The sequence below is a fragment of the Colletotrichum spaethianum genome (genome assembly GCF_022836535.1).
Source record: "Colletotrichum spaethianum MAFF 239500 DNA, contig10, whole genome shotgun sequence".
NCBI lineage: Eukaryota > Fungi > Ascomycota > Sordariomycetes > Glomerellales > Glomerellaceae > Colletotrichum > Colletotrichum spaethianum.
The window spans coordinates 386,130-403,556 of NW_026054780.1; the positions used below are offsets into that span (position 1 = coordinate 386,130).

General features: G+C 47.7%; 4 protein-coding genes across 4 annotated transcripts; 2 read left to right on the forward strand and 2 right to left on the reverse strand.

The window, feature by feature from the left end:
- Positions 1–4,946: 4,946 nt before the first annotated feature.
- ColSpa_04669 (amine oxidase [flavin-containing]) lies at positions 4,947–6,831 on the forward strand (the record flags this gene model as incomplete). The annotated part of the gene is made up of 2 exons (XM_049270881.1): positions 4,947–5,699; positions 5,764–6,831. 2 exons carry the CDS (start codon positions 4,947–4,949, stop codon positions 6,829–6,831), a joined length of 1,821 nt encoding a protein of 606 aa, XP_049126838.1.
- An 808-nt stretch (positions 6,832–7,639) lies between these two features.
- ColSpa_04670 (uncharacterized protein) lies at positions 7,640–8,092 on the forward strand (the record flags this gene model as incomplete). Its single annotated transcript, XM_049270882.1, has 1 exon — positions 7,640–8,092. One exon carries the CDS (start codon positions 7,640–7,642, stop codon positions 8,090–8,092), a length of 453 nt encoding a protein of 150 aa, XP_049126839.1.
- A 149-nt stretch (positions 8,093–8,241) lies between these two features.
- On the reverse strand, positions 8,242–9,235 carry ColSpa_04671 (meiotically up-regulated gene 14 protein; the record flags this gene model as incomplete). The annotated part of the gene is made up of 3 exons (XM_049270883.1): positions 8,242–8,322; positions 8,378–8,918; positions 8,955–9,235. The coding sequence occupies 3 exons, from the start codon at positions 9,233–9,235 to the stop codon at positions 8,242–8,244; spliced, it is 903 nt and encodes a 300-aa protein (XP_049126840.1).
- A 7,383-nt stretch (positions 9,236–16,618) lies between these two features.
- Positions 16,619–17,330, reverse strand: ColSpa_04672 (glyoxylate/succinic semialdehyde reductase 2, chloroplastic; the record flags this gene model as incomplete). Its single annotated transcript, XM_049270884.1, has 3 exons — positions 16,619–16,996; positions 17,065–17,250; positions 17,304–17,330. 3 exons carry the CDS (start codon positions 17,328–17,330, stop codon positions 16,619–16,621), a joined length of 591 nt encoding a protein of 196 aa, XP_049126841.1.
- Between the last annotated feature and the right edge of the window lie 97 nt (positions 17,331–17,427).

The following is a 17,427-nucleotide window of genomic DNA, read 5'->3' on the forward strand; positions in this document are numbered from 1 at the left end:
GAGTCTTGCTCTTCAGACTTATTCCGGTCTTTCTCATCCACTTTGTTGAAATTCTGGGTCTCTGCGGTGCTCGCTTCACAGACTAAGGCGGCACTGTCGGTAACCGGTCTGGCTGGCCTGTCGTAGTTTGTCTCTTCCATAAATAGAAAACAGTAAACGAAAGCAATGCCGTTGAAAATGGCACACCACCACTATGACCAAATGTTGGTTAAATCATTGACAGCGACATGAAATCTTGAGGTGAGCTTACCAAAGTCCACTTCCAGCCCATGCCGACGTTAATGAAGCCTGATAGCATGGGTGCCAGCTTGCCTGTCATCGATAGACCCCAACCGTACAAGGCGAGATACTTGGGTCGTTGGTGAGCAAACCACTATGTTGCAGTTAGTTATTTGTGTTCAATCAGAATACACAGTCTTTAGGCTCAAGCAACAACTCACAACGTCTGTGATTGAAATTTCGCAAAGAGACTCGACTGGTGCTCCGAAAAGCCCTAGCAAGATTCGATTTGCCAAGTAAGTATTCTTTGTCGTACACATCGGCGCTGTGGCCAGGATCGCCTAAAACGATCTTTGTGAGTGACAACTCCGTGACAAGGCCGGTTATATAACGTACAATGTTGGCCACAAGTGACGCGAGATATGCTGGTCGTTTGCCATATTGGAGTGCAAACGGCTGCCAGATCAAACATCCCCACCCATAGAACAGAAACTATGATCAGACAGTTAGGATTGGTGATTGGTGGGGTATGTTGTCTTATCACTTGCCATGATTCCTGTTCCGTTATTGATGTCTTCCAAGGATAGACCGGTTGCCGCTCTGATAGGTGTCACAACAGAGTAAACTGCACTGCTGGGAATAGCGATCATTACAGTGTAAACAACGACGCAAGAAGTTGCCAACAATTTCCTTCGCTTTGTCCAGTTGAGTGGGTCTTCTGGATCATCAGATGGACGAGGAATGAGAACGATGTCCTGCTCGTCTGACCCAGAAGCATGCTTGGTGATGACGGAACCATCTACGTCAATGAGCCTTGAAGTGCCCGGCGGAAGGGCATTCTCGTTCTCCATACTGCCGATTTGGTGAATGAGCCCAACTTACTTGAATGGATTCGAAAAAGAGTTTCTGCAGCAGAAAGGTGCTGTTTGCAATGACTGATTGTCAAATCCAGAGCTGACTACAACTCTTACTTTCACAAGGGTTGTCGGAATTCAAGCTGATATTTGAGCGTGAACACCTTCCGCTACTTATCAGCGCCTCATCGCAGATCAACCAAGCTATGTGATCATTCCCGACTTTTAACAGCCCATCAATTCAAGTTGAGTACCTATGTCTATCTGTGCACGGCTCACGGTACAACTGTCTCGGTGAGTGGATACCATGCGCCCTGCAAACATTACTAGGTGTGACAACAGTTTGTGGGGCACATTGATAAGACTTCCTGGACCCCAACAGATTGCATGCTGCGGTTGGGCAGCGGCCGCATGTTTTGCGATAACAGGATGTGACATTTCCTAAAGCACAGATTTGTAGCTCCAGATAAAGATAGGAGAACGATTGCCCTGATTTGGGGAGGTAGTTACTGATCTAGGTACCCTTACATCCCCTGGTCCAACGATTTTGACGCGCCTGCTTGGAGCGGAGTCCCCTCGTGCAAGGTTACGGAAAGACGTGTTGGTATGGAGTCCACCCTATACCAAATTGGCAGTTGACAGCGATAGGTAAAGAGGCTTGAAGCTAGCGCTATCAGAGCTGCTATCGACGGTGAGCCGCTATCAGGTGAAAATGACCACTACATAGGATTGATTAGAGGCTTCCTGCGCCAATGCTGTAGGCACGTTGTTCTCATGCCTGAATGATCTATGGGCACTCACTGGCTTGAAACCTTTTTGCTTCCCCTAAGACCACAAAATGACTATTGTATCTTTTTCAACGCCTTGGGAAGATCTTTCGCAGAGATGCGTCGATATTCAGCGCAAGTCCATACCAAAGGAGTATCTGCTTCCCGAAGACCGACTCCCATCACAGACTCTTCTGAATGTCCAAAACATTCCATATGAGTCAGGAATCTTGACAGAAGAAGAGCTACGGATGACAGAACAAGATTCAGCTGCCTTGCAAACAAAATATAAGAGCGGTCAATGGACTGTCAGACAGGTTGTCACTGCATTCCTGAAACGAACAACCATTATACACCAGTTGGTAGGTTAACAGCCATGTATCAATGGCCGTAATGCTAACTTTGTTTTTTTTTGTTGCAAGACCAACTTTGTTACAGAAATATTAGCCGAGGAAGCACTAAAAAAAGCAGATGAGCTTGATGCCCATTTCCAAAACACAGGGAGGCTAGCAGGGCCCCTCCATGGTATCCCTATCTCGGTCAAAGTCAGCTTAACTATAAACGTAACTCTAAGCATCAGTCATCGATACTAATTCGTTGATCCAAGGAACATATTGGCATGGGTGGTCACATTACGCACGCAGGGTTTGTGTCGAAGATCACAAACATCCCAGACGACGATGCGCTCTCAATCCAGATTCTGAGGAAAGCTGGCGCTGTGATACATGTCCGAACAAATCAGCCTCAATCTCTTATGGTATGTAGGCGCTATAGCAATCACATAGAGCCTATGTCATTCGTATCGGTAACCATGTGCTGACCCTTACAGCACTTGGATTGTAACAACAACATTACCGGCCTGACACTGAACCCACACAACCTCCTTTGCTCTCCCGGTGGGTCATCGGGAGGCGAGGGGGTATCTGTTGGGGCAAAATGCTCTGTCATTGGTGTTGGTACTGATATTGGCGGCAGTATTCGCATACCAGCTGCTTTCAACGGTTGCTACGGGCTTCGGCCTACTGCTTTACGCGTCCCTAATCTGGGGAATTTTGGTATTACTGCCGGCCAGGAAAGCATTCGTGGTGTTGTAGGGCCGTTGGGTCAAAGCGTCAAGGATTTAGACTTGTTCATGAGTGCAGTGCTTGCAGCAGAGCCATGGGATACTGAAACAACATTAGTTCCAGTGCCATGGAGGCAGGTGAATGTTGGTAAGAACATCACAATTGGACTCTTGCTTGACGATGGGTATGTCATACTGCCTTGCGTTGGAGAACTCTAGGGCGCTAACTAAGTCAGTTGCGTGAAACCTCACCCTCCTGTTCTTCGTGCTCTTCGAACTGCGGCAGAAAAATTAAGAAAATCGGGCATCAACGTGGTGGACTGGGAGCCCTACGATCACGGCCGTGGATGGGAGATTATTGTGAGTCAACTTGGGGGACTTGGTACATTACAGTCGCATTTGAACCAGCTGACCCCTTTTTGAAGTCTGCTTTATACTTTCCCCAGGGACCGAAGCCATATCTCGACACGTTTGCTGAGAGTGGCGAACCCACACTCCCCCTCACGCACCATGCCTTTGGATTTTCAAGGGCTGAGCCACTCACTGTGGCGGAGAATTGGGATCTGAACTATAAGAGGGAGACTTATAGAAGGCAATACCACGCTCTGATGAAGCAGAAAGGGGTAGATTTTATTCTTTGTCCGGCTTATGTAGGCGCTGGTGTGCTGCAGGGCGGTGCCAAGTATTGGGGATACACCAGTATCTGGAATATTCTGGATCAGCCAGCGGCAATTCTCCCTAGTGGGCTAAAAGTTGACAAAGCCGTCGACTTGAGAGACAATGCTTACAAACCTAGAGATGAACAGGACGAGAACGAATGGAAGGCTTGTAAGTTAACTCACTGGTAGTGAACCATCCAAAGGCGAGCAGACTTTGCTAATCTCAGGTTTGGAAAGATGATGCGGAGCTTTTTCACGGCATTCCAATCTGCTTACAGCTGGTCGGGAAACACTTTCATGACGAAGAAGTGCTCCAAGCCGCCAAGCTTGTGGATGAGGTATTGAAGGACTTCGCTATGTGATGGGCTGAATTATAGTAGCGGAAACGTTCTAGAGAGAATCTATCTCTGTGTTGGATAAGAACTTCGACAATACAATCATACAGCAAAGACATGTGTTTTTATATAGCATGGAAAATCTAACCCTGAGACCGTGCTGGCTTTGACTTCCTGTGTGCCGTAATAACCATTCAACATGACTACTGAGGCTATGAACCCCGTTCCAAAGAATATAATAACTGCCTTTTCATTTGCGCTGGCTACCACTCACTTGGTTCCAATGACAGATGTGTCATCTCCGTTCGATGCAAGGGGTCATGATGTGATGGTCTAGAGGGAACACATGGGCAAGGCATGGAATGCCAATTGGGTCATGTACTTTCGTCCTCAGACCAATGTGAATACAATAAACACTCCAGCGTGACTGGTCGAGAGATGTGGGTAAATAGTGGGCAACAATGGAAATCAACCGCCTCTCGCATCAAGATGATGTATCATTGAAGGATGCTGGACTATCAGTGATGTTTCCAACGATTGGTTTCGATAGATTTGTAGATAAGAAGACCGCGGGCAATTATTGTAGCCTCGGTTGTCGACAACCGATAACTAAGAGACAAAGAGCGATCCGTTGATCTGACTGGGTCACCTGCTTGATAAGCGATCGAAGGTCTGACGAATGCACGCGCAGCCAGGTATCCAAATTGGGTTTAAAATTGACCAGCATGAGTGGAGCTTAACATCGCTGTCAAATGCCTTTTCCAGCAGCATCAATTGAAAGATAACGACAGACTACGTTTCATGAAGACGACAACGTGGGGATACCCAATATGAGAAAGCCACATAATGGATTCATTGCAGAAAGTTTGTCATCTTTTTTTTTATCTCGTCACTAGAAATGTAGTCGAAGCTTTGGCAGTCCTGTTGCATACTCTGTGGACTAGAGACCATCTTTTCAGGCTCAGGAATCGCTCCAAAGTTTGAACTTTGGTTCCTTGTTTTATTTTAGCCATTTTGTTGCATCGCGATCGAATATCTATACGGTTAAGATGAATAGACTTGTTGAATCTGTTGATTTATCAACCACGACTCCAGCGTACTATGCCCCGGCAACAATTACCCGCACTGGGTCGCTCGTACACGTCTCCGGCTTGCCGGGTGCTATGAAAGATGGGCAGGTGCCCACGAATTACGAGTCTCAAATTCACCTGGCTTTGCTCAACCTACGAAAAGTCATCATTGCCTCTGGAACGACTGTATCGCACATCGCAAGTATTACGCTCTACATCGTCGACTACGATGCTACGAAGCGACAACATGCCCGTCACATTCAACGGTTCTTGGGGAAGCACCGTCCTGCAATGACACTTGTTCCTGTGCAGAAGCTGGCAGCTCCAAATTGGTTGATCGAGATCAACGCAGTGGTTGCTCTACCGGAGGTCTCTACGATTCCACGAATCATCCCCTCCGTTCAACAGTCTTATGATGTCGTCATCATCGGTGCGGGGCTCGCGGGCCTCTCGGCTGCTAAAAGAATACAGAGCGCCGGCCTTACTTGCGTGGTCTTAGAGGCCCGCGACCGTGTGGGCGGCAAGACCTGGAGCCAGCCGATGGAGAATGAGGGTGCTAGTGGAGTGTTCGACCTCGGAGCAGCCTGGATCAACGATACCAACCAGAGCAGAATGTACGAGCTGGCGAAAAAGTACGGCGCCGAGTTGATTGAACAAAATACCAGCGGGAATTGTGTGCTCCAAGAATTCGACGGCAAATGTGTTCCCTTTCCGTATGGGGAGTTGCCCATGGTACGTCCCAGGGTCTATCATACAACTTTATGCCATCGTGCAATAACTAATGAAATCCGAACAGTTCGACGCGTTAACCCGCGACCACTTAGCCCAAATCCGCGACATGGTCGAAGCTGATTGTCAAGCACTGGACACTTTCAGACCCAAAGATGCTACCCTTGATTCGCTGACATTCGAAGCGTATTTGAAGTCCCGAGGTGCCAATGACACTGCGTTGGCCACAGCCACAGTGTGGACAAGAGCTATGTTAGGCCAGGAGCCTAAAGACATATCGGCACTTTACTTTCTCAACTATTGCAAGTCCGGCGGCGGCCTGTTGCAAATGCGCTCAGATCGAAAACATGGAGGACAGTTTTTGCGCGTTCGCCAAGGCACCCAGCTGTTCTCCAAGGGACTAGCGTCGTCCTTACCAGAGGAGACTGTTCGCCTATCGAGCCCTGTTCAAGCACTCGTCCAGGATGGAAACCGATCTGTGAGATTGGAAGCTAGTGGGATCCTTTACAACGGTAGAAAGGTTATCACGACAGTACCTGGTCCGGTTCTCAAGACGATGTCCTTCACTCCAAGCCTGCCGCAAGCGAAGATAGCCTGGGTCGAATCCCAGACCTACGGTTATTACACCAAAGCCATGATGGAATTCCGATCACCGTTCTGGATTTATAAGGGCTTCTGTGGTTTGGCACAATCTTTCATCGGCCCGGCATCCGTAATTCGCGACACGAGTAGTCCTGCTGACGGAAAGTTCGTTCTGACATGTTTCATGGCCGGCGAGCCTGGCAAGGCTTGGGCAACTCTGCCAACTGCTGAACGCGAGAATAATCTTCTTGCCCAGATTGGTGAACTATTTGGAAAGAAAAATATTCGTGGAGAATTTCTACGTATGGTTCTTTTCGAATGGGTTGACGATGAATTTTCTGGATGGGGTTGCCCATGCACGTCTCTCCCACCCGGAGTCCTTGATACCCTGGGCGCCGATGCACTGAGACAATCGGTAGGAAGTCTTCATTTTGCTGGCACAGAAACGGCAGGAGAGTGGAAGGGTTATATGGAAGGCGCTGTGAGGAGCGGAGAACGAGCTGCAGCAGAAGTTGTTGAGAGCCTGAAGTCTGATGTTGCGCCACGTCTTTAGCCAGTAAAGGTAATAATACTATCATTCACGAGTCATATTGTCATTCCAAACCAAAACAATCAAGTACTATCGTATATATTACTGAGACAATCTTCGGGGTGCTTCAGGGTGACCTAACTATGTTTCAATAGCGCTTACATGAGACTCCTGGTTTATCTAAACATAGACACAAACACAATCACAGTAGTAAGCCAAATTCCCACATTCCACGCATGTGTTTCATTTGTTATAAGAAAGATTAGCTATTTAATGCAGTTGCCATATCACCAAGTAGGCAACCCCGATCAGAAGTGAGGTCAGGAAGCGGACGGTAAAAGAAGACGAAAGTCCCTACGGACTTTGAGACAGTAGCCCGCCAAAGGCTTAATCAAGAATAACTTCGAGTAGTGCAGCGTCAGATGCTTCATATTGCGGGAACGGCATAGAGAAACCTGAAGGTTGGGCGCATGAGTGCAACTAGCTCGGGGCAATCTCATGATACGTTAAATGTCTCATGATGCAATTGACTTTGGTTAAACACAAGCCAGTACTATCGGAAGCAAACGGGAATTTGCATTCATCCAATAAGCACTCAAACTTTATCTGCAAGACGAATTTAGCATTGTTATTTGATACAGATCCGCGCCTGTCCGCCCTATATCGACTTTGTTATCATTATCCATCATCGCGTGTTTACAATCAGCGCAGTATTTATCATATAACGCAGGATCTTAGACGGAAAGCCTCTTGTACATCTTGAATTAAGAAGCAAAAAAACATGCTTAATACGACGATAACTTTGACGCATGTCACACCTGTCCCCAAGCACATGTCCCGCGAGGACGCCTTGTCGCGACTTCATGATGCGGAGAATCATATCAAAAGCGACCCAAACTTGACTCACTGGAACCCCAGAACGCCCAAAATTACCCCTACAGTTCCCGAAGATATTGATTCCATCGCCGCAACCGAGTGCTATACAGTTACCGACACTGTACCGACACACCTTCCGAAGGCGTTGCCCAAAGGCATGCTGGAAAAGAAGAGTGTAAGCGAATACGAATTTACCTTCACACCGGATGGAAGTTTTGTCCGCATATACTGCCCACTCAACGTCTTAATGGAGACGCGGTGGAGGATCCAAAACGCGAGCGGCGGCGGCCTTGAATTGGAGGAGAAGGTCAACGCCCAGTGCTCTCGTTTCTTAGTGAGCCTTGTTAAGGGAGAGTTGGAAAAGAATTGGAAAGACGTTCATCAGAAAATTCTCACGGAGAAACCGTGAGGAATTAAGCTACAAGGAGCTGGCCTGATAGATCGATCTGGTATAAGCTGTTTCTGGGGGCTTTTACTTTCAGGAGTGGAAACTTTCAGCTACTTGGAAGTCAATAGAGAAAGTTCCGTGGTGTTGTGAGCGCTGCATGTACTATTCGCTCATTCTCCTTTCTGAAGTTCTCCCCGCGACTTCCAGATCTCATACTCGAAATCGGGCTGGAACTCGGTGTACAGTGTCTCCTATAAGGGCCTGGTAAGCATTGACTGACGTTAAACACAATGCAAGTGAACGTACCGGATCAGCGTTAACTTTGGCTGTGAGCTCTGCTTCCTTGCCGCCAATGAGATTCTTGGGCAAACCTGTACTCTCAACCATTATCTGAACCTCACAGGACTTCTCCATTAGAGTGAAAAGATACGCTGCCTCATCCACAGTCCTTCCGGTTGTCAACAGACCATGATTTTGAAGAACCATCACACGGCCCGTAGCTCCCAGGGCCTTCACGACCCTTTCACTCTCTTCCGAATCCAGAACAACGCCACCAAAGGACGTGTACACTGCTTGGGTACCCCAAAAATTGCAGGTATCCTGATTGATGATGTCCAGCGGTTTTCCAAACGTAGACCAGGCCTTGCCCGCTGGCGAATGCGTGTGACAAGCTGCGTGTATATCTGGGCGAGCCTTGTGAATGGCACTATGGATCATGAATCCTGCTGCGTTGACCGCTGTTTTGTTTCCCCCAATTACCTGTCCGTTCTCGTCAATCTGAACCATGTCAACAGCCTTAAGCATGCCAAAGTGCTTCCCGAGCCTGTCGAGGACGTGAGTCAAAGTACTGAAAGCGCACAAGCAAAACTTCGGAAAAGCTCACGGGTTGATCCAGAAGGTGGTAGGGTCCACCGGGTCTCTAACACTGATGTGACCGCTGGTTCCTTCCGTAAATCCCTTACGGGCAAAAACTCGAAAGGCACCAGCCATGTGCTCGAGCTGCCATTGTCGTTTCTTGTATGGATCTGATATGCTTGGAATTCCAGGAAACTCGTAGCCGCCTGTCGAAAGCGCTGTAACTCCTGATTTTTCCCGTGGCGTCGGATCAACAGGCTCTAAAACCATCGGCGGCACAGTGATCTGGTTCGCGGTGATGGTTGCCATGACGTGCGATTATCACTTGGTATTGGTGCCTTCTTGGGGTTTTGTGTGCTGTGCTGGGACTATTATTTCACAAGATTGGTGTAGGACCCCCTAAGCAGCAAAACTTGTCATGTAACAGTTGGCGTGTTGCTGTTTTACTATTCACTCCATGTCCCCTTCTCATAACCCTCTTGTAGTATGTCACTTAGCTATACATGAAACCCCACCCCAATGCTGGACATCAATGCCGATCATTGCTGTCATGAAGGCTGAATATGTTTGTCTGTCTAGGCCTTTCGCTGTCGCCTTCCGTTTCCTTATCTATGGGGTAGCCGGCTCCACATGTTGTGGCGGGACTAGTACCTTGCTGCAGAGATATCGTGATAAGCGTATCTATTCACCCACAGTCTTTCCCCGCGTTTATCTTCAGATACCCACCGCGTGTAGGCTCCGTACGAGCAGGATCCCCAAAATCCCCAGTCGATCGTTGACATGCTTCTCTCGCTGTCGACTGCCAATTCTCGACAATCCGCACGCAAACCGGACAGGCCAACTTATCACAAACTAGCTGGATAATGACTGCATGGAACAGCTCGATGGTACCTTCTAGCCACTTATCCAATCTGGGTCGCAAACGTACCAAGACATTCACTGGCTGTTGGACATGCCGCTCGCGCAAAGTGAAATGCGATGAGACGAGGCCCCGCTGCCTCCATTGCATTGAGAAAGGAGTGGACTGCAAGGGATATGGTGTTCGCCTTCAATGGCTGCCTCCCGCTACTAGCCTGTCATTGGACTCGAATCTCTCCGGCCTGGCAGAGACGGGTGCTCTGTCGAGCGCTGTGTCATTTAGACGCCAACTTCCACCTTGTGAGTTGTAGACATCCCTGTGGCCTTGTTTGGATGACTGATGATATCATAGTACCTGCGCCATCGGTCTTGAAATGGAGCCAGGTTGAAGGTATCCTGCGGTTGCTCGACTCTATAGAACCTGGTGGCTTAGTATCATCATGCTACTGGGACTCTGGTGTTACCCTTGAAAATTTCGGAGTGTTCAGAGCCACTAAGACACAAGACAATTGCCGTGAGTCATGCATGCCAGACGACGGCGTCATTACAGATGGACCACTCGAGATCGAGTCGCCAACTCCAATCTCTTTGTCGATGCCAGTCAGCCAAGGCTCTTCACCGGGCACACAAACATCTGCGGCTCCACACAATCTTCCGTCGCCTTCAAGCTCTGAAGCGGCTGCAGCTTGGGAACTTTGCAACTTGCATGAACACATACAACAGGTGACAGAAAGTGCCTCAAACAAGCCAACTGAACGCCGCGCTACGACCACCACAGCTGAAGTCGATGACTTTCTGGAGGATGAAAGAGGCGTAAAAGAAATACCTTTGGACAAAACTTCTCAGTGTCTTGATGAAAGTGCCTTCTTGGCATTGTGCGACCAGCCACCTTCTCTGCTTCCAAGCCAGGAACGCTTCCTCATGCATCATTATATGCAAAGAGTTGTCAGCCTATTCTGTGTCATTGACAACGCGAAGAGTCCTTGGAAGACCATCCATCTTCCTCGAGCCGTCCAAGGCGCGGGTGAATTAAGTATTGCTGGACGAACATCAAGAATTCGAAACGCGCTGAGGAATGCACTGCTCTCAATCAGCGCTTTCCACTTCTCCAACGTGGGTGTCGCTCAAGCCAGTGGAGACGCATCTGGCGGTTGGGTTTATGCGGCGAATCAGTATCGATATAAGGCAATTGGAATGCTTAAGCAAGCAGTCGAGATTGACCTCTACTCTTCCGAACGTCCCAAGTACAAGGAGTTTCTCGCTACGATGTTGTCGATGATTACAATTAATGTAGGCTTCGCTCATAATCGCTTGTTCCCGTTACTCATTTATTTCCAGGTCATGTCAGGAGAAACGGCCACGTGCCGCGTTCACTTGGACGGAGCTGCTCAACTAATCAGCCATATGGGTAACAAAAAGAAGAAACATTCTGCAAAAGTACAAGCCCTCCATCGTATCTACTTCTACCTACGAGTCATATACGAGAGTACTGCAAGGAGGTGTCAAAACTCATCGGTTCATGAGTTCATTCCATGCGGTGCTCTTGACCTACGCAGGGACATCATCAACGACAATCCTGGCAGGTGTGACAACCGCGAGTTCACAGTTGTACCTGACGTCGTCTCTCATGCGCATGAAGTGGATAGGTGTACTTACGAATACATCTATGGCGTGCCCCAAAGCCTTTTGTCTCTTCTTAAGACGGTCATCAACCTCATCGATGACGTGGATGACGCAAGAGAAAAGAGTGGCTCAATTATCATTCCAGAAGAATTACAAAGAAAATGCGACAGTGTGGAGAGGATCATATTCGACTGGTCGCTGGAAGAGGAGCTGGCTCGCTGCCAGAATACTCATCTCGATGCGAGTTCTCAGATCATCTATCATCAGACGAAGTCCTTTCACAATGCCCTGATAATATACTTTTCTCAGAACGTTAGACTCCTCAGTCATCGCTATCTTCGGCTGTATGTTGAAGCGGTTCTTCAAAGCATTGAAGCAATTGAGACCATTAAATCCGAGACAAAAGTTCTCGCCGCACCACTCTTCTGGCCAGCTTTTATTGCAGCGACGGAAACCTTCGACCAAAACCTTCAAGACCGGTTCAGGAACTGGTATGATAAAGTTGGTGTATATGGAATCAAGGCTGTGAGAACAGGAACGCAAGTAGTGTATGAAGTTTGGAGAATAGGGCCAGCAGCTAGTGGTCGAGTCACTAGCCTATGGCGAAATGTCGTTGACCGCACTGGAGAGACACTCATGCTTACTTAATTTGTCGGTGAATGAAATATAATTAATTACATAAAAGGTTTCTTACAAAATGCAAATCTGACACGGGTCCTGATGATGAGCAGCAAGATGGTGGTGCTGCCTGTAACAGAATCTAGAATGGATCCTTTCGTACTTGCGCTAGCTATCGAAGCCAGAAGTAAACTATACATATCCAGCAGCAAAGTCACAAGTGGAAGAAACGATAGGTTAGATTGAGTTAGTGTTTGAATCGGATGTCTTTCCGATTGCTGCCTTCGTCCTTCGTCGTTTCGAGATAGTGAACTTTCTCCTAGTCTTATATTAGCTCTTAGAACAAATCTCGCGGAACATGTGAGAAAGTAACTCGCCTCTTCCGTCATAGTATTCCACTCCTTCTCTCTCTTCTTATTGCACCACATGTAAAAGAGCTTTGCAATGAGGTAAACGCAGATATTCATGCAGCAGATTCCAATGAGTACTCTGTTACCGCGACGATCTAGTAGTTCGAGCCACGTCAGATGACTATCGATTGATCCCAACGATAGGGGAATGGACTCACACTCAGGACGGTCGTCTTCCCGGTAGATGTTGGAGTATATAACTCGAGCAAGTTGTACCATCATGCTAGACTGCAATCAGCTACCTAGGTCTAGGTTGTCTGCCAGGAATAGAACACTACTTACTTATACAAAGCTGCTGATACAGCTCGAGTGCGAACGGAGTGAGAGTTTCGAGAAGCCCACGAAACATGCATAGCATGTGCTATAGCCATCAAATTAGCTTCATGCATCGAACCGTAAGGTTTTAACGGGGGGCAGCCTACGTGAGGGATAAGATAAAAGGACAGTGACAACAGCATATTGTGCCCAAGGACTAGTGTTCGATGGCAACACGGCCATGGCGACCAAGTTTGGCAGGTACCACAATTGCGTAAACGCGCCAAAGAAAGCTCTTGTATCCCAAATCTCAGAAATATAGGTCATGATCAACATACAGATCGCACCAAGGAATTGAGGAGGGATGCTCAGTAGATTGGTGTCGTTTGTGTTGAATCCTAGCTCTCTTAGCGTTATAGTAAGGTACTGGTCAGGGGGACCGGCTGGGATCTCCCACAGCAGACCAAAGATGTAGATTGGCCACAACTCATAGTCAGCCAGTGACTTGAGAAGAAGCTTGGGGGTGATCGCCTGGCGGTTGTGCATATCGGATTTGGAAGGGTCATCGCGGAGAATACGGTTGACAAGGATCTTTTCTTCTTGCTCGTTGAACCACCCCTGAGGCCGCCACCAAGCCTTGGTCTGCGTTGGCGAAGCAGCCATGGCAAACCATGACCATATGCTGATAGATAAAGTGATAATGCCTTCAATAAGGAAAAGCCATCTCCAGCCCTCGTAGCCACTGATGCCATCCATGCGAAGGACTCCAAGGGCCAGCAATGGTGCAACAATATCCGTAATTCGGCGAACAGTCCAGAACATGGCCAATCGGAAGGGTAGCTCTGTAGACTTGAAAAAATACGTGAGATAGAGCACTATGTCCGGGATGAAACCTCCCTGAAGGATGCCTAAAAGCGAGCGGCAAACAAGGAACGAGGTCCTCCCACTCAGCCAGAACTGACACCCAGACACAATACTCCAAGAGCACATGATGAACGGGATCCAGCGATCAGGGCCAAGTTTCTTGCTAATCATCTGGGACGGCAACTCGGCACACAAAAACGAGATCTGGAAGACGGTGTTTCCTAGGTTGTAATCGTTCGTGTTCATACCTAGGTTTTGGAGAAACGATGCCGAGTTGGCCTGGCTGAGGTTACCACGAGGAAGATCGAGAGCAAAAAACGCTGTAAAAATGTAAGTTAGTGACCTCAAAGGAATCATCAGACTTTCACATACCAATGCAAGCCCAAAGAGTTATCCGAAAGTCCATCTTGGTTATCAAGGGAAGTTCTTCTCCCCAAGTCCAACGAAAGGTCGGGTCAAAGCGATGCAAATTCTCATAGCGTGGATGCGGCTGGAAGAATCTCGCAGTTGAAGGATTATCGTACACCGAAGGCTGCGTCGCGATGGTATTGGGATCGTAGTCGCTCTTCTTCTTGAAAAAGGAGAGAATTGGGATGATTGGGGCATCTTGCTTTCGAAGTTCGGCTTGCTCGCGGAGGATTCGGTTCTTTGCCTGCTCGAGTTCCTCGTCTGTTGGCTCGGTTTTTACGATTTCACTGGTCTCTTGCCTACCATCCGAATCCGACGGCGGCGAGGTCGATGCCTCAATATCCTTCTTCTCTGACATTGTCTCAAAGTTCACAGAATGGATTTTTGATGTATGTCCGCTTAATCTTGAGAAAAGAAATTTAGCAGAGCCCAAGAGGACGAGCAGCGTTTTTAAAAAAGAAAAATCATTCCTAATCTGCGAGACTTGCTTCTTAACTGAAGTAGAAATCCTGTCATTTCTCGCCCAGCCTGACGTGATTTCCTAAGGCAGCTGCATGCCTAGCCAGCGACTTCGGCTGCGATGCCGTATAGACGAAGCTTCCTCCATTACACCGGAAAGTTGACCGATGATTGCTTCCAGGTGCTAGGGTAAAAATCAGCCAAGTATTTTGCAACCCTAATAGTTTGGAGCTTTTTCTTGAAGTTAGACATCTGCTTGCTCGGCATTCTCAATCGTTGCTGGTTCAGGCCGATGGCACCATTCGTTATCTCGGCCTAAATCCTTGGTGCTTCCTTGGCCGTGGCAGTGCTCTATCTTCGCTTTTCACAACCAGCCAGTCGATCTCTAAAACCGTAGCCAAATTGGCTAGAAAAGTGCCGTATACAGGAGCGCGGAACGATGATGTGATGTACCATGAAAAAGACGTGATCGTTTTGATAGCCAGATTCCACTGGCAGGGTCGCAGACAATAGGTCAGCGTTTGCTTGGTATGCTTGGTATGGCTTCTTGGCATCTCTGCTGGGCCGACAACCCGTGCTTATAGATGCTATTGGTTCCGATCCCGTAATGAGTCCTAAAAATGACAAACCCTCCATAGAGTTTGTATTGGGTCAACGGGTAAGTACAATTATACCGACTATACCATACCATACTTACTTGAAGACTGCAAAAAGGACTGTGTGATTGGGCCGCGTACAAGAAACTGGCCAGCATGGCTCACAATGCTGGGCCGAGATGGTTCAACCTTGGGCGGCTATTGACGTCGTAGGACGCGAACCAATAACTGATAATGACTAGTCGGGACTTAGATGATGCGATTGCATCGCCATAGCCGATCTACAATTAGAAAGCTGAATTTTACTAGTAGAGATCATAATCTTGTCTTATGATCATGATACAAAGAGAACATGTTCTGATGAATGCATCCATTATCGTGGATGGGCTTTGCGCCTTGCCATTATTGTTGTTACGTGGGGCATGACTACAATACCGTGGCAGGTATGGAATGGCGAGTCGCCAGCTGAATCCTCAGTGTGTGGCCAAAAGTGAAAGTCGATTCTCCCATGCGCGACAATTAATTCATTTGAAATTCATCATTGGTTCGAAGAGCATAATTTGTGGAGAAAGTCTTCGAAATTCTTATTCTGCCAGCCACTGGTCGATGACGGACAAAGAATGATATTTAAGACGTCAACGAACACTGCTCCGCGGACTTCCAGGTACCCCCCGCTTCATCAAGAAAGTCGAAAAAGAAAATCAACCCACGTATACTTACACAAATACCATCTTAGAGACTCTAATCATTATTTATCCTAGGAGTATGTAAGAGTCATGCTTGGGAGCCCAGCAGACACACACGGCTTCTAAACATAATTATACCTGAACACTCCAAGAATGTAGATTCATATCTGAAAGCGAGACTGGTAGTCTCGTGGACTTTGCTGAGTCTATTTCCTCGAAGCTTTGCTCTCATGGTTGCCTTTTCCTGGAATCTTCGGGGGCGCTGGCACGGCAAAGGTTCAACGAATGTCAACATTAAGACCTCACGGACCCTGGGTACAATGTCCGGCAAGTTTGGTCAGGCTTAGACGCAAAAGATTGATTCATTGACACATCAATGGAACTACTATGGTGACTAAGTTACTTCATTAGGTATTCTGGAACTAGGGTGCATGTGCGCCATTTAAGATATAGTTTGTTTCTTTTATAAATGCTTAACGGTTCATCATAGCCATACTACCCTTGGCGACTGTTCTCCGACCAAAATGTCAGCCCAGCCTGAGATCTCAGCGTTCCATAAAGTGCTGCACCATCCAGATTCTCCCCACCATAAGCTCTTGCGCTAAGCATGTTGTTGGTTGCGATTTCTAGTGCTGGCATCCTAACTCCTACGTCACTTGCCACTCTCAATGCATGCTTTGCATCTTTTATCGTATTCGAAACTAGAAACCCAGCTGTACCTTCCTTTGGAGCCCATGAACCACTGGTCAGTCTCCGCGAGTAGCTGCCCAGAACTGGTCCAAAGTTTTCAATGATTAGGTCTTCCATGACATCGGTGCCAATACCATTTTGCTCGGCTAGGACCTGAGTCTCAGCGATGGCCTCAAGGAAGACCACCAGAAGAACGTTTCTACATTCGCATGTTAGAGAACAATTTCAAATCCTGCTTTGGCCCTTTAGCCGATTCGAAAAGTATACATACCCTGTCACCTTCAGCATCGGGGACTTCTTTATGTCTTCTCCCATGTTCAAGACTTTTCGTCCCATCACATCGACAATGAGCGGCTCAAGACGCTCGATGGTGGTTTGAGGCCCAGCCATGGCGAAGATCAACCTCCCGGCCTGAGCAACTGGGCTCGCGCCGAAGACTGGGGCAGCGACAAAGATAGCGCCAGCATTTTGCAGAGTTTCTGACACTGATGCCGCTGTATCAGGATGGATTGTGGAGCAATCAACAAAGGTTTTGTCCTTGAGGTCGATGCCACTTGCCAGGAGCTCCTTGACAAGCGACAAGAGAGCGGCGTCTGTCGATACCTGGCTGAAGTGTTAGAGAACATGTCAAGATCAACGTTTCCAAGAACAAGTTCAGCACCTAAACTTACCATGGTAAAAACATCATCGCACACCTGTGCTATCTCTACTATGTTTTTCTTTAGTAGAGCTCCAGCTTTCTCCAAGTCGACTCCTTTTGATATGGTGCGGTTGGAGAAGATGAGGCTAGCTCCGTATGATTGAAGCTTTTTATGTAGGTTGAGGGCCATGGGCAGACCCATGGAACCAAGGCCATACTGATACACGGGTTAGGCTTAGAGATGTCGGTAGATTCGTCTGGTGTTCTTACCCAACCGACAGGCTTGATTTTCTGCATGTTTACTAGATTAAGGTGTTCCTACACGTATAGCTGGTCAATGACAAAAACGTTTTGCTCAAATCAAGAGTCAGCTCGAAACATGAATGACATGTCT